The sequence below is a fragment of the Heteronotia binoei genome, chromosome 6 (assembly GCF_032191835.1).
Source record: "Heteronotia binoei isolate CCM8104 ecotype False Entrance Well chromosome 6, APGP_CSIRO_Hbin_v1, whole genome shotgun sequence".
NCBI lineage: Eukaryota > Metazoa > Chordata > Lepidosauria > Squamata > Gekkonidae > Heteronotia > Heteronotia binoei.
The window spans coordinates 20,598,594-20,614,895 of record NC_083228.1 but is presented as its reverse complement, the minus strand read 5'-3'; the positions used below and the strand labels follow the sequence as shown (position 1 = coordinate 20,614,895).

At 44.5% G+C, this 16,302-nt stretch overlaps 1 protein-coding gene across 6 annotated transcripts in view; it reads left to right on the top strand.

Annotated features, from left to right (window-relative positions):
* FAM13C (family with sequence similarity 13 member C) overlaps positions 1–16,302 on the top strand; it is a 122,927-nt gene that overhangs the window by 91,094 nt on the left and 15,531 nt on the right. For 4 of the 6 annotated variants that reach the window (XM_060241090.1, XM_060241089.1, XM_060241088.1 and 1 more), the window contains exon 10: positions 3,955–4,157. In XM_060241090.1, coding sequence (XP_060097073.1) covers positions 3,955–4,157 — 203 coding nt within the window. Of the gene's footprint in view, positions 1–3,954; positions 4,158–15,167; positions 15,252–16,302 lie in introns of all 6 variants that reach the window. The other 2 variants (XM_060241086.1, XM_060241085.1) reach the window with 1 other exon arrangement.

The following is a 16,302-nucleotide window of genomic DNA, read 5'->3' as shown; positions in this document are numbered from 1 at the left end:
CCTTTCGCACTGTAATAATGAAATGATATGGCTGATCCTGTTTCACAGAACTGATTTAAAGACTTATTATTTCCCCATTCTGTAAGCCATGAGAGTCAGGTGTTCACTAGGCTTGGGTGGGAGGGGGGAGGCTTTCTCTTGTTTCTGCTTTAATCTGTACCTTTACCTACTGGGAGACTGTGAACACTGTATACTTTGCTTCAGCGAGCCATGCTGCTTGTTCAGACAGAGAAGACCGGGGTTCGGTGGGGGAGGGAGGCTTTTCAAATCCTAGGTATAATAAGGGCTGAAATCCGATCAGAGAGTTACCGTTTTCACTTTGCTATAAGTGCATGTTATCAGGCTCCTGATCTCCAGCGGGGTGGCATTAACATCCAGGGGAGTGAAGGTAGAACGCTTTAAATCTGGTTTTCGCCTACTGACGTCACTGCGTCTGACTCATTGTGCATTCCGCTTGGGCGCAGACGGGGTTAATAGAATTACACATCCGGAGCTGATTGAAAATCAGCGACGATGGTACACCCAGAATCCCTTGCTCTCTAGCAGGCTCTGCTTTTGGGTTCTCGTTAGCACAGAGTTGTCACTTCCCTGTCTTCAGAACATGTACTTATTCCTCGGGAAAGTAAGGGTTTTTCTGGCTGCCCAGGCTGGTGTTAGAGAAGGGAAGTGGCTGGAAATCACCAGAAACGGGGATGGAGCTTTTGGCCACTATCATCTGCAGCTGATTTTGGGACAGGGGATATTGTTCACCTGGTGAACTGACTTTGGCTGTGGGGCTGCAAGCCAAAGACAAGGAGAACTCTGAAGGAGGCAGGAGGTAGCCAGTCCGAGCAGCTTGAGGAGTGTGTGTGGATGTTTGAAAGAAAGAGAGATGGTTTATTCCACGAGAAGACACAGGCGGGATCTGGGGAAAGTTCAGTCCTGGTCGAGGAGTTAATTGAATGAGGCAAATTAAAAATGCAAGGAGAAATCAACACACCAGAGCAGCCAAACATTTCCTAGTCCTTGCAGCCAGTTGTTGAAACGCCAAGGTTCAGCCAGGGTGAACAGAGGCAGGGAAAATTGCCAATGGCCACATAGCCCTTTTTACAGATTATTTGAATTCTACAGCTTTGTTATCCCATTGGCTTCTTTCTAGCAGGAAACTCATAAGAACATAAGAGAAGCCATGTTGGATCAGGCCAGTGGCCCATTCGGTCCAACACTCTGTGTCACACAGTGACCAAAAAAAAAACAAGTGCCATCAGGAGGTCCGTCAGTGGGGCCAGGACACTAGAAGCCCTCCCACTATGTGCCCCCCCTCAAGCACCAAGGATAGAGTGTCACTTGTCCCAGACAGAGAGTTCCATCAATATGATGTGGCTAATAGCCACTGATGGACCTCTGCTCCATATGCTTATCCAGTCCCCTCTTGAAGCTGTCTATGCTTGCAGCTGCCACCACCTCCTGTAGCAGTGTATTCCATGTGTCAATCACCCTTTGATGAAGAAGGACTTCCTTTTATCTGTTCTGACTGCTCAGAAATTTCATTGAGTGCCCATGAGTTCTCGTATTGCGAGAAAGGGAGAAAAGTACTTCTTTCTCTACCTTTTCTATCCCATGCATAATCTTGTAAGAATCTATTATCCTTTCAGTGCAATTGAGAGTGCCTAGCATAGCAAGCTCTGCCTCTTCCTCCTTCCTCCCGAAGGAAGGAGCCTCAGCCAAGGGAGAAAACAGAGGCTTTGCTCTGTAGCTCCTGTACGATTGAGCATGCCCGGCAAAGCAAGCTATGATGAAGAAGGAAGCAAGAGAGCCTGGCAAAGCAAGATATGTCTCCCCCCCTTCCTCCCCAAGGGAGGAGCCTCAGCCAGTGGGAGAAAATAGATACTTTGTTCCGTGGCTCCTGTGCGATTGAGCAAGCTTTGCAAAGCAAGCTGTGATGCAGATGGAAGCAAGACAGAGGGTGAAGGAAGCAGATGACAGCTAGTTACTCGGGGGCCTAATAGGAGCCCTCCAGGAGCCTGATTCAGCCCCCGGGATGCATGTTTGACATCCCTGCTGTAAGCTCTTGGAGGATTGGCTGCATCAGGAGGTGTGGCCTAATATGCAAAGGAGTTCCTGCTACAAAAAAGCCCTCCTGTGGAGCATTTGCTGGCTATCCCTGCTAGCTGACCAAGGCTGTTGTGTTTTGGTGCTTGACGGACCTGTGCTAATTTCCTCTGGATGGTTCATCCATCTACCCTTTAAACTTCCATACCATCTGCAGCAGCATCATGGCATTTTGCAACACAGAGGAAAGGGATTTTTGAGAAGTGGACCCCATGGCCATGTGCGTTTGGGCTCACATTCTAGGGATGCCAGCTAAAGGCACAAATCCCTTGGCTTCCAAAAAAGAAACCGTTCTGTGTTGATAGCAAGCTCCATAGCTGAAAAGGTTAGCAACACCAACGGTGCTTATAAGATGAACTGCAACATATAGTGTAGTCTCGAGCGCACCCAGCATCAGTTCTTTTAAACCTTTTGGCAGACACCTCCTGCTGAGTTCAGAGATGATGTTCCTGCTCTCGGGTAAATTTTAGGATGGTTATGATGGGAAAGAACCAGGTGTTCAGTAATTGTTCTCTTCAACATTTAACCTGGCTGTTCCAAAGGCAACCAGATGGCTGAAGTGAACGCAGATCCGTTTTCACAGGATTGTGAGCCTGAATCTCCTGTAAGGAAATAACACCCAAGCTGGATTTGAATTCTACGCTTGGGTGGTGTGATGAGTGCTCCAGAAGGGCAGCTTTTGAACGTTCCATCTTCAGGGAAGTCCATCAGTGGCTATTAGCCACAGTGTATTGATGGAACTCTCTGTCTGGGGCAATGATGCTCTGTATTCTTGGTGCTTGGTGGGGTGGTTTCTCGTGTCCTGGCCCCACTGATTGAACTCCTGATGGCACCAGTGTTTTTTGGCCACTGTGTGACACAGAGTGTTGGACTGGATGGGCCATCCCCTGATCTAACATGGCTTTTCTTATGTTCTTAAGCCCTTTCTTGTCTGCTGAAGAGCCTTCCGTATGTTGCAGAAGATGCTGAGGAGAGTTCTAGAGTATCCACTCATGTTTTATGGGGATTGATTGGGGGTTTTTTGGGGGGGGGGGGTGCTCAGTATTCCCATGTGTGATCTGAGGCATCCATGGAATGCTTATCAACACTCCCCTTTTGCTGCATATCGCAGGGGGAGATAAGTAATGGGTGAGGCAAACTGTCTTCTTAGGGAAGGTTGAGCAGCCTGAGAATGAGTAGGAGTCTCACAAGTTAGAATGATGCTCTTCAAGAAATGCTTGCTATGCCCCAGTCTCCTTCCAAAATCCAGACCTGTCTACTTAAGAGATCCCAGGGCAGTGTTTCTTCTAAGCTGTGGAGTCTTGTGAGCAAAACAAAAAAAATTCTATTTCATTAACTACTGGTATTAAAAGTTGTGGGCTGCTGCTTAAACTTAGGGCCATTTTTTCTGAAAAAACAAAAATGTGTGAGCTGGAGGCTAAAACACTGAGCTAGCTCGCACTAACTCAGCTTAAAGGGAACACTGCCCAGGGGTGTCCTTGTGGCATTGGGGATCAGGTTCAAGCCAGAGCTTTTTCAGCTAACTCCTTCTTAGGTTCCTGGCACTGCCACCTCTGCTCTGTCTTCGTTTGCCTTCTTGGCAAATACACAGGGCTCAGTATATATACAGGATTCAGTTACTACTGTAATTCATTCCTATAAGACAGCACCATAAAGGTTTTCTTCAATCCCATGGAAGATCTCTGCTAACAGAAGCTGTTTCCACCAGAGGGACAGGACTTCCTTTGCTCTTCTCTCCTTCTGAGCCCTGAGATCGGGGACAGCATGAGCGGCATGGGGTGTAGGTGTATAAAATACCACCTGCTTGCCGTGACGGGAAGCGTTTGTTGTAAATGTTGTTGTCTTGTGAAATTTTCCTCACAGAGCTGAAGCTCAAAATGTCAGAAGAACAAAGCTGCCCCCTCAAAGCGCCCCAACGAAACTCGCACCAGGACGGCTCCAAGGAGACCGTCAAGCAGGACGCGGCCGGAGCTCCCCCGAGTCCATCCGTAGAAGAAACCATGGATGCCGTGCTGAAACAACTGAAGGAGAAGCGGCAGCAGCTCAATATCCCCGAGAATATTAAGGTGCGTAGCTCATGTTTGCTCGGCTCACTGAGGTCAAGCTGTTTAACTGCTAGTCCTCAACTTGGACACCCCAAAGGAAGTGGTAAACCTCCAGGGGTGGAATTGTAGCAGGAGCTCCTTTGCATAATAGGCCACACCTCTTGATGTAGCCAATCCTCCAAGAGCTTACAAAAAAGAGTCTTGTAAGCTCTTGGAGGACTGGTTACATCAGGGATGTATGGCCTAATATGCAAAGGAGCTCCTGCTACAATTCCATCCCTGTAAACCTCCATGTTTCCCCATCAGGTCCCATTCATTTAATATCTGTAGCCTCAAAAATGGCAGCAGGAAATACCTTTTGATCCCCTTAGTAAGACTTAGGAAGGCAAGGAAGTAATTTACCACATGAGCAAGCTGTTGTGGTCATTGTTTCTTTTTGAACCTTGCAGCAGAAAGGGCTGTATAAAAAGAAAATAACGTTTAGATGAAGGGCAACAGGAAGTGGGTGTATGTCAGCAACTTTTGAAGACACAGTCATAATAACATAGACCAGAGGCAGGCAATTTATTTTGGCCTGAATCTCACAAATGATGTACCTGTTGTCTGCCTGGCCAGATGTTGATGTGAGGAAAGTGAGGAGAAACGAGTCTTGTATATGGCCAGGCATATTGGGAGTGACCAGTGATTCTGTCAGTGAAATTATGTTTTTGCTGGGTACCTTTCCAAGTTGATGCGTAAATGGGTTCTGGTGTCCAGGTGCTGTACAAGTGCACAGGGACCTGCTTCAGATTGGGACTACAGCGCTTACAGAGAAGGGGGGTTAGACCTGGTACGGCCCTGGGAAGCTGCTGACATCACAATAGGGTGAAGAATCAGGCTTCATGGTGCTGTTTCAGGCCAAGAAAACTGGGGGTGGGCAGCAAGAGCTAAGAGCCCCTTCTCTCACACATGTTGAGGTTGTGTTCCAAATAGGGACCCCTCCACACACACACACACACACAGTGAGAAGCCACAGTCCTCAGTTTGCAAGGCTGCTGCTGATGTCATAGAATCATAGAGTTGGAAGGAAACTTCTAGGGTCATCTAGTCCAACTCCCTGCACAATGCAGGAAATTCATAACTACCTTCCTCCTCCCCCCCCCAATTCCCACAGTGACCTATGCCCAGAATATGGCTAAAAAAATCCTCCAGGATCCCAGGCCAAATTGGCCTGGGAAGAAAAACCCTCCAGGATTGGTGGCCAAACTGGATGTTTTGGAGGACATTATTTCATAGGGTTGCCACGTCAGATCCCTCACCCCCACCACACACTCACTGGGGAAGAATAGGCCTTCCGGAACATATCCATAAACAGCTTTTTTAAAGCCGGAGCGCACAGAAATTGCAGTCCTGGCTGGCTTGGTGTCAGGGGGCGTGGCCTAATATGCAAATGAGTCCCTCCTGGGCTTTTTCTGCAAAAAAGCCCTGTCCATAAACAACCTGGGTATGCTTCTTGGGAAAATGTAACATTATGTTAGGCCCTGAGGGACTCTGCTTCGATGCAGGCAATGAGGGGCATAATTTTTGCCTGTAATCTTCTTTCCATGTCATTTGACCCAGCAGCACTGCCAGTGTCTGTGTTGCTTGAGCAAACTGAACAAAACTGCTTGGCTGGCTACTGATAGGGATTGCCTGCCCCTGTGTTAGGCCATATGATAGTAAGAAAACCACACACACACACAGCCTGTTGCAGAACATGATAGGACAAAGCTAACGGACTCAGTCCAGAGGTACTTGACATGCTGAACATTCGGAGCATGTTTTGCTGTGTCTTCAGATGAAATGACTTAATTTAACTATGGAAGACGGAAGCTGCTGGAAAGCTCTTGCCCATTCTTCAGGACTGGCGTCGAGATTCTTTGCTTGTGCATGTGCAGCATTTACAGATCTGTGGATGGATGCAGTGCTGCTATGTAGATGTTCCATGTGCAGTAGGCGGGGTGGTCACTCAGTGATGGAGCATCCGCTTTGCGTGCAGAAGGTCCCAGGTTTACTCCCTGGCATCTCCAGTTGAAAAAGGGCAAGTAGTCAGTGGGGTGGAAGACCTCGCTCTATCAGAGACCCTGGGGAGCGGCTGACAGTCAGAGTAGACAATACTGACTTTGACTGGCCAATTAACTGATTCAGTATAAGGTACCATCATGTGTACAGGAGGATGGACTCTTTTGACCTAGGGGTGGGGCTCTGACACTGTTTAAGGTAGCTTTACATGTTCATTTTGGGAAGGGAAGTGGTAGAACATCTGCTTTGCCTGAAGGATGTCCAAGGTTTGGTCTCTACTTTGAAAGGATCAAGTAGTAGTGGATGTGGAAGACCCTACAGAGTGGCTGATGTCTGAGACCCTAGAGAGTGGCTGCCAATCAGAGGAGAGTACACTGACCTTGATAGACCAATGGTTTTGACCAGGGTGGAATTCTAGCAGGAGCTCCTTTGCATATTAGGCCACACACCCCTGTTGTAGCCAATCCTCCAAGAGCTTACAAAAAAGAGCCTTGTAAGCTCTTAGAGGATTGGCTATGCAAAGGAGCTCCTGCTAGAATTCCACCCCGGTCTTGACTCATTGTAGCTTCGTGTGTTCTAGAGGAACGACTCTTTTAAACTAGGGGTATACATTTTGTTTAATAAATCAACTCTGTATAAAAACTGTTATGGTTAAAGTATTAACAGTCTTAGATCCAGCCCACAAACATGCTCTTACATATTAGCAGCTTTGCTGCTGATTTTAACATGTAAATTGTCCAGTATTAGTCTTGCATGCAGACGATCAACAGTAAGGATAGCATTGGAATGCACAGGTAACTTTCCCAAGCCTCTGAAAACATTTAAAATACTGAGAGCAATATATAAATGACAGACAAATCCTTATTTAAATGTTTGAAGAGATGGAAAGTCTACAAAAGGAAGCACTTTGGGGGGTTCTCCTTGTGGTGATTGTCATGATAAAATTGGCTTTGAGTGAGAATTATGATGCAGCCGTTTTGCAATGCATCAAATGCAGTGTCTAAGATCTGAGGTTGAATTCAGAGCTGAGGCATTCTTGCTCTAGACTGACTTCTTTGTACTCTTAAGGGGGGGGGGGTCCATGCAGCATCACAGTACCAAAGAGCCATTTTAAACATAATTTATTCTGAATTTGTTTTTTTAAAAAAAACCCTCTCTAGTGTGGGTACTATGTGTGTGTCTGAAGCTTCAAGCTTACTACAATGTTTCTGTGCTCTTCATTCGCTTAAAAGAGGAAGTATCTAGTACCACCTGTGTGGGCATGCTTCGCTTTAAGAATGACAGACCAACATAACCTGGGAAATAATTTTGTACTGACTGCTTGCCTGTATTGTGCCTTTGCTGCGTCTTAAGTCCTGTCCCAGAAGCCAAGGTGTAGTGGTCTTCTTTCCGGGGAGTGTGTGTGCGCGTGTGCACGTGTGTGGATGTTACTGGCCTTGGTTATCTCATAGACTTTAAATTGAGGGGTCCAAGATGTTAATAGTAGAAGACACTGCAGTATGCATTGATTCATTCCCCCCAACAAGACAAGTAAACAATTCAGTGGGGGGCGGAGGGAAGCCTTGGAAACAGTTAAATGAAATGTTGCAAACCAGCGTAAGATCAAACAGCACTGTTTTTAGACCAGCTCACACCATTCTGACAGCTTTCTTAGAGGATGGTTTTTCATCTTCACCCTCCAAGTGCCATCAGTGAATTCTGAAGCAACACCCTCATGTGAGCTTAAAAGACTGTGACTCTGATAATGGTTCTTCTGCAAATTTTGCATTGGCTGAGTCTCTGTCAACAGGGAATTTCACTGTTACAGTGCCATCGCCATGAAGGCCCTGCACATTTTTGCATACCAGCTTGAGACCTCAGAGTGATAATAATCATGTTTGGTCTTTTCTCTTAAGGGGAAGGCAGTCTCCTAGGTTAGTAGCAAAAATGTTTAAGGTTTTGACGTCCAAAAGGAGCACCTTGATTTTGGGCTAGTAAACAAATAGGTACGCCATTCAGTTATTTTAGAGTGGGAATACATTTTCTATAGCAAATCACAGCTAATGATAATGGGGCTGCCATTATCTGTACCAGTTGATGTTTCTGAAACATCAGCAAGGGCAGTTGCACGCAAAGAACATTACAGTAGTCCAAGTGAATGGCCAAATGGAACACGAATGGCAGAAGCCAAATCCATATCTGGTACTGGACTTAAGACTGCAGTCCTAAGAATGCTATCGTAGGAGTAAGCCCTGCCTAATAAACTGGGACTGACTTCTCAGTAGATCAGGTTAGGATAGTTGGCAAAGTTGCTCAAGTTGGCAGAATGCTCTCCTGGTGACTAGCACCTAGTCCAGGAAATGGTCCCAGCCTTCCTACTTTCCTTGGGATTGAGGCCCAATTCAGATCAAGTCCGGATTTCAAAGCAATTGTTTGTTACAGAGAGTAGTTGTTTGGCCTCAGTAGAAGAACTAGAATAAGTTACAAAGGGGGCTCACTGATTCAAAATCTTATATCCCTAAAATCTTATTGATGTCTCAGGTACTACAGGACTCAGTTCTAGAACACCTTGTTTGGATTCAGTTTGAGTTTGCTATCCCGTCTCCAACCCATAATAGTTTCCAGGCCTATCAGGGCCATGACAGCTACTTCTGGATCTGATAAAAATAGAGCCAAATGTCTTCACTGTTCCGGTGATGCCACACTTTAAGCCTCCAGTAATGCCACATCTTAAGCCTTTTCTCTTTGTGCATTTGATGTGAAACGAGTTCCCTATCCAAGCCTCCAAACGGCATTTATTTTTAGGGGTATTTGTTAAATGGCTTGATTTGCCATTTCCCCATCAAAACACCTAGTTTAGATCAAAAGTGATCCCGGAGGGGCTGTTAGAAGTCTGGCATCTGGCCCTGCAATATTTCAATTATTTCAATAAGACTTTAAATGATAGGCAATTAGCAATTCAAATGGCAATTCTAAAATAGATTGGCAGTCCACTTGCCTTCTAGCCCCCTGAATTATAGCTTCATTTAAAGGTGTAAGTTATTTTGGTGCATGTCTGGAATGACAAAGAAACATATTCAAATAGGTTTCTCTTTGGCTCCTTAACCCCTATACATAGCTTCTAAATATGCCCCAGCCATCTCAGTGCCAAAGGGTTTCTTCCTGGAAATGATGGCCCATTAATAAACTCGGCTAATTCCCCAGCAGCTATCTGATAACCGAAATACATACCAAAGCATTGAAGAGAGCAAGCCAGAGAGTGCAGAACAGGGATTCTATTATATTCAGAGCTGCTAGAAGGAATATTCAGAGGTGAAGGTATACAGGGGTGTCGAACTCATTTGTTACGAAGACCAGATCTGACATAAATGATAACTTGTCAGGCCAGGCTGGGCTGTGTTGGGCCGGGCCATGTGTGTACCTATTGAAGATTAAGTTTATTTATTTAAAGGACACAGACAAACATGACTTAAAGATTTTTAAAATAAAGCTTAAAACATCAGCACTTGTTGGTCTTAAAGGTGCTTTCTTTGTATTTCTCTCATGGGATCCAGGGAACTCGAACAAGGAAGCTCTGGTTCTTCCCTCCCCCTCTCCTCAAGGCACCAGGAGAGTAAGGAGCCTCAACCAACGGAGAAAATCGCTCTGTAGCTCCCATGCAATTGAGCAAGCCTTGCAAAGCAAGTTGAGATGCAGAAGGAAGCAAGAGAGAGGGAGAAGGAAGCAGACAAGAGTCAGTTGCTCAGGGGCCTGATAGGAGCCCTCCGGGGGCCTGCTTTGGCCCTTGGGCTGCATGTTTGACACACCCCATGTATAGATTTTTAGGTGGCTCTCAAATGTTGAATGGCCACAATCCAGCAGTTTTAGCTCCCACTGATTTCACTGGCATTGCAACACACTGAACTGTATCCTGGCAAATCCAACCCATATTCTAAGCAACTGCTGGATACTCTGCCTCTTTCCAAAACGAGAGGCCACGGTTTCAGGCATGACTTTGGGCAGAATGACGTGTTCCATTTTGCATACATGCCTCTAATACTCTATGACTGGCAATTGACTTGAGGAATAAGGAGGGGAAGGCATCCCAGTCTCATCACTTCTGCACTTCAGATCACCCAGATCCAAAACTGCTTTGCTTAGAAGCAGGGGAGAATTCTAGCAGGAGCTGCTTTGCATATTAGGCCACACACCCCTGCTGTAGCCAATCCTCCAAGAGCCTTGTAAGCTCTTGGAGAATTGGCTACATCAGGGGTGTGTGGCCTAATATGCAAAGCAGCTCCTGCTGGAATTCCACTCCTGCTTAGTAGTAATCACTGGATCTTTATTATATGCATTCAGGGCAGGCTGGGGACACTAGACAGCAGCTGCATGGGTGGGGATGGCTCCCTTCTCCAGCTGGCTTGCAGCAGCTGTACAGTCTCCATTGTACCCTATGGGCTCATAGGATACAATTGAGAAATCGTGCCCCTGTTGAAGCACAACTCTAGAGACAAGGAGCTTAAAGTTTAAACTTCTATTACTTCTGCTAGTTCTACTTCTTGTTCTTCTCCTACTTCTGCTACTGCTACTTTTGCTTCTATTACTACTATTTCTCCTACTACTGCTTCTACTGCTACTATGTCTTCTGCTTCTACTACTTCTACTAGTACTTCTAGTATGGCTGCTATTACCTTTTCTACCACTACTTCTGTTTCTAGTATTACTATTACCATCACCACCATCTATTCATCTACTACTACTTCTACTACTCCTACCACTACTACTTCATCTACAACTGCTACTACTACTACTTCAACTTCATTACATCTTAAAATGTTGAATATTACAGATAACAGTATTATATTTACAGGCTACATATTAAAAGCTATATTTCTAACAAATAAAGGGATACTATAAATAACCAGGGCTTTTTTTTGTAGCAGGAACTCTTTTGCATATTAGGTCGCACACCCCTGATGTAGCCAATCCTCCTGGAGCTTACAAGGCTCTTAGTACAGGGCCTACTGTAAGCTCTGGGAGGATTGGCTACATCAGAGAGTGAGGTCTAATATTCAAACACTGCTACCAAAAATGCCCTGTAAATAACAGCAGGTAAGGTGGATATTTAAAAACAAAAGTTGACATGTTTGTTACTGAGAATTCCTAGTGGCTACAGTTATGATAGATATTTGTTGCTTTTTGACACGTAGGGCCTTATAGGTGATGTGAATTTTTCTTGTGTGTTTTGAAAGGTGTATAGAAGGATGGTGAACTGCTGGTAAATGATGCTAGGGGCAATTTTAGGATTGCTAGCTCTGTGTAGGGAAATTCTTTGAAATTCCACTTCCTTCCTTCCCCATTTATTTTCCTTCCTCCCTCCCTCCTTCCCTGTCTTGTGGCTCTTGAACAACTGATGTTCATGTTTTGTGGCTCTCAAACATCTAATTCATGTCTTGCGGCTCTCAAACATCTGTTTATTCTATGTGGTTCTTATGCTAAGCAAATCTGGCCACCTCTGCCATAGAATCTACCTTTCAAAGCAGCCATTTTCTCCAGGGGAACTGATCTCCATAGCCTGGAGTTCAGTTGTCATTCTGGGAGATTTCCAGACACTACCTGGAGGTTAAAACAACAATTAGGAGATTCACAGACAGAGGATAAAGCAACAGACCAAACTTGTGACTAACCAAAAATACTACTCATATAGTATAACAATGAATCTTATATATTTAACTTCCACACCTGTTTATAACCACAACTTCAGAATTTCAATATTTCAGTTCATAGACACATTTAAGAACTGAATAAAGTCCTAAAGGTCCATCCAAACTCCGGACATGAAAATCCAGACACCAGACTTAAAAGATAGAAAGTACTTGTAGAAAGTGCTTGTAGTGCTCACATGTCCATTCTTTCTATGGATGTGAGCACTACAAGCACTTTCTACTACAAGTATTTTCTGTCTTTCAAGTCTGGAGTTTGGATTTTCAAGTCCAGAGTTTGAATGGACTTTAAGGACTTTATTCAGTTCTTATGAATTGAATAAAGTTTATGAATTGAAATATTGAAGTTGTGGATTGAAGTTGTAATTATAAACGTGTGGAAGACTAAATATGTTTATGTTTAATTCAATTTATACCCCGCCCTCCCCGCCGAGGCGGGCTTAGGGCAACTTACATCAAATCATAGTAAACTATGATTGCAGTCATAAAATCAATAAAACCATTAAACAGTACAAGTTAAAACAATCTACAGTTGGTGCTAACAAAGCAGATGTTACTCATATTCTCAGGATGACAGTTGTTCCAGAATTCTCCTATAGTCAACTGAAGGCTTGCCGGAAGAGAGCGGTATTACAGACCATGCGGCACTGAGCGAGGTCCCACAAGGCCCTAACCTCTTCCAGCAATTGATTCCACCAGGAGGGGGGCTGCCACTGAAAAGGCCTGATCCCTGGTGGTCGACAATATAAGATTCATTGTTACACTGCAAGGGTGGTATTTTTGGTTAGTCACGGTTTTTGTCTGTTACCACCTGGAGGTTGGCAACCCTAAGCCAATTTGTTTCTTTTCTCCAATTTTGGATGAGCCATATCCTGAGACTGAAGAAAAACACACCAAGTCTTGCCAAGAGAAACTTAACTAATCTGGGTAGAAGGCCCTATCAGCCAGCATTTTGTCTCTCTGGTTCTTTCTGCTCTTGGTGCCCCTGAAATCTGAGATCCAATTTATTTAGTGTGAGATGAGCTGACAGCCTGGATCTACCCTGCTGAGGCTCACTTTGATTTTCCCTCTCCGTTTCTTCTGTCCTCCTCGCTTAAGGCCCTCTAGGGGTTTGTAGTGCTGATAACACAAGTTAGAGGAAATTGTCTGAACTAAGCAGGCCACAGTTGAATCACCATGGCAGACATCACACAACATATTCTTTATAAATGAATCCCTCGCTCACAGGGTTCCCAGTGCCGCTGCCATGGAATGGCATAGTTCCTTCTCTTGTCCGTCCAAGTTTGTCCATAAGCTATTTTGCAGTCTTGTATATGTAGGCTCCTTTCAAACTTCACACATTACAGAGTATACAGATTGGGTCTGGGGTAGAATTGCCAGCCCTGCTCTACAAATCCCAGGAGCTTTTGGGGGTGGAGCCTGGGGAAGAGAGAGCATTGCAGGTGTGGTGACATCACAGCCCTCCCATGTTCTAGGAATTCCTCCCAGTCTCTTTGATAAAAGTCATAGAGATATAGGGAAATTCCTACATTGTTGTAAAAACTGTGACATCACTTCTCCTCTTATTTCTCTTACTTCTGCTACTATTTCTAATACTGCTACTTCTACTCCTACTATTTCTATTCCTTCTACTAGTAGTTCTACTTCTACTGCTGCTACTTCTACTACTACTGCTTCTGCTACTACTACTACTTCTTCTAGTATGATTACTACTACTATCACTTCTTCCACTACTACTATTTTTACTACTACTCCTACTTCATCTTCTACCACCACTACCACCATGATGTCTTCCACTACTACTTCTACATCTTCTTCTTCTTTTTCTTCTACTACTACTTCAACTTCCTCTACTACTTGTATTACTGCTTCCTCTGCTACTACTTCTTCCTCCTCCTCCTTGAGGGTAGGTGGATGACCTCTTCTGGCAAGCACAGTGTACACTGAGAAAATTATTTTGGCTTATTCGGAAAAGTTTTTTTTTTAACGGTTGGATTTCTCTGTTCCTCTCTGGATTTATTTCTATCAAAAAGACCCTGATTAGGAATTAGAACCCTTGGATTGGTCCTTATATCTTGGAGTGATTTCAGATGCCAGATGGTAATAACACACATTGGAAAGGAGACAGGAAAACTAGTTCTTAGTTCAGTCCCAGAGGATGCATTGTCTTGAGTTTCATTATCAGTTGCAATTCAGCAGTCTCTGTCTTTAATCTCCCTTTGAAATTCCTTTGTAAGAGCACTGCTAATCTTAAGTCAGCAACTGAATGTTGTGGTTTCTAATGTCAGACTTATGTCCATTGATTCTTTGCATCCTCCAGGATGGAATTGAGACCTAGGTTTCCTATCTCATTACTAACTCTGGTATCTCCACACCTACTGTCCCTCTGCATATCACACCTAATTCAATCAAGCTTGCTATTGTCATTTCTCTGCTATTGCCATTCAGCATCTGAAATCACCATTATAAAGTTTATCTCTCTATACTTTGTGTTACATTTTATGGTACCAGCCCAACAAAATGGCATTTATGTCAGATCCGGCCCTCGTTACAAATGAGTTCAACACCTCTGGAGTAGACAATACTGACTTTGATGGACCAAGGGCCTGATTCAGTATAAGGCAGCTTCATATGTCCCAATATGTTAAGGTCAGTCATAAGTTATTGTATCTGGGACATAATGCTTCCAAGATGGGGATGTGAAACTCATGGGGGAATGGAAAGTACACCCAATCCCACCCTTTACACTGCTCCCTCTCTCTTAACAGTTCCTCCACTCCATTTATATGTCCTCCCTTTTATTGCCTTTGTCTCTCCTCCCAGTCCTCAGGTTTTTCATTCTCCCAGCCACCCCCCTCCCTACTTTCTCTGCCTCTCTCTTCCAAGCTGAAGTGAGGCGGAAGATGACTAGGCCCAGGTTGTACTGCCTCAGTTGCTAGGCAACCCCCATAGCTTTCTGCAAGCTTTGAAGTTTCTCATTTTCTGTGAGAAAATGCCCCTATCTGTACCTGGCCTCATTTTGTGGATTTTTTTTTTTTTTTAAATCTGCATCGTTGGTCATGTTCAGAATTAACTATACATGTGAATCTCTCCTGTTGATATCAGTAGGCTTAAAAAGGCATAGGTTAATGTTAGCTTCACAGTGGTGAATTAGGCTGATAGTGGGAACATATTTGTTCAAAAGGATGCTGGTTTTTTGTGGGGAGGGAGGAATACTACTGTACTAATATAGTACATGCATAGTCCTCTAGGAGATGAAAAAAAAACCTGATTCGTAATTTTTTTTAATAAATGATTTTTTTTCAAATAGGCCATGACAAAAAAGCAAATGGCTTTGGAAAAACTCAGTCTCCAGAAAAGCCTACTGTATTTTGAAAGTATTCATGGACGACCTGTAAGTATGCCATGGGAAGATAGATAAACCTTTAAATTACCCATTACTGTATACCTTTCTTCTGCGATGACTCATTAAACATAGAATCATAGAGTTGAAAGGGGCCATTCAGGCCATCCAGAGGTCAGTGTCTAGCATAGGGTTGTCAAACTTGTGGCCTGGGGACCGAATCAGGCCCCCAGAGGACTTCTATCAGGCCCCCAAGCAACTGGCTGTCATCTGCTTCCTTCTCCCTTTCTCTTGCTTCCTTTTGCATCACAGCTTGCTTTGCCAGGCTTTCTCAATTGCACAGGAGAGCTACAGGGCAAAGCCTCTGTTTTCTTCATTGGCTGAGGCTCCTCCATTGGGGAGGAAGGGGGGGGGAGAGGGATAGCTTACTTTGCCAGGCTCTCTCAATCGCACAGCAGAGATACTGAGCCAAGCCTCTCTTCCTTCTATTGGCTGAGGCTCCTCCCCCTCTTTATCCCCTGGGGAAGGAAGAGAAGAGCCAGAGCTTCCTTTGCCCGGTTCCTTGGATTCCATGGGAGAGCTCAAAGAAGGCACCTTTAAGAGCAATGAGTGTTAATGTTTTAAGCGTATTTTAAGTTTTTTTTTTTTTAAAAAAAATCATTAATTGTGTTTGACTGTATCCTTTATAAAGTTTATATCTCTGCTACCTAATCTTAAACAGGTACAGTCATGGCCCAGTCCGACAAGGCCTGGCCTAGCCCAGTATAGCCCAGCCCCACAAGGTCTCATTTATGGCAGATTCGTCCCTCATAACGACTGAGTTTGACACCCCTGGTCTAGCAGGTGTGATGGAACCGCCTCTGACCAGTCTTCTCAAACTGAACTCATCACATCCACTACAGTGCTTTTAGTGGAGTCAGATGATGCCTTTAAGCCACTGGTGAGAACAGTGACATCCATGCCTGTGTGAACCACTTCTCTTAGATCAGCCCCTGAAGGACTCAAAACTTTGTTGCCGTGAGTTCTCAATTGTAGTTCGTGGTTCTGGGCAAATTCAGGAAACTGTTTTGTCCCATGGCAGACTTAGTTTTTAGGAGGTCTG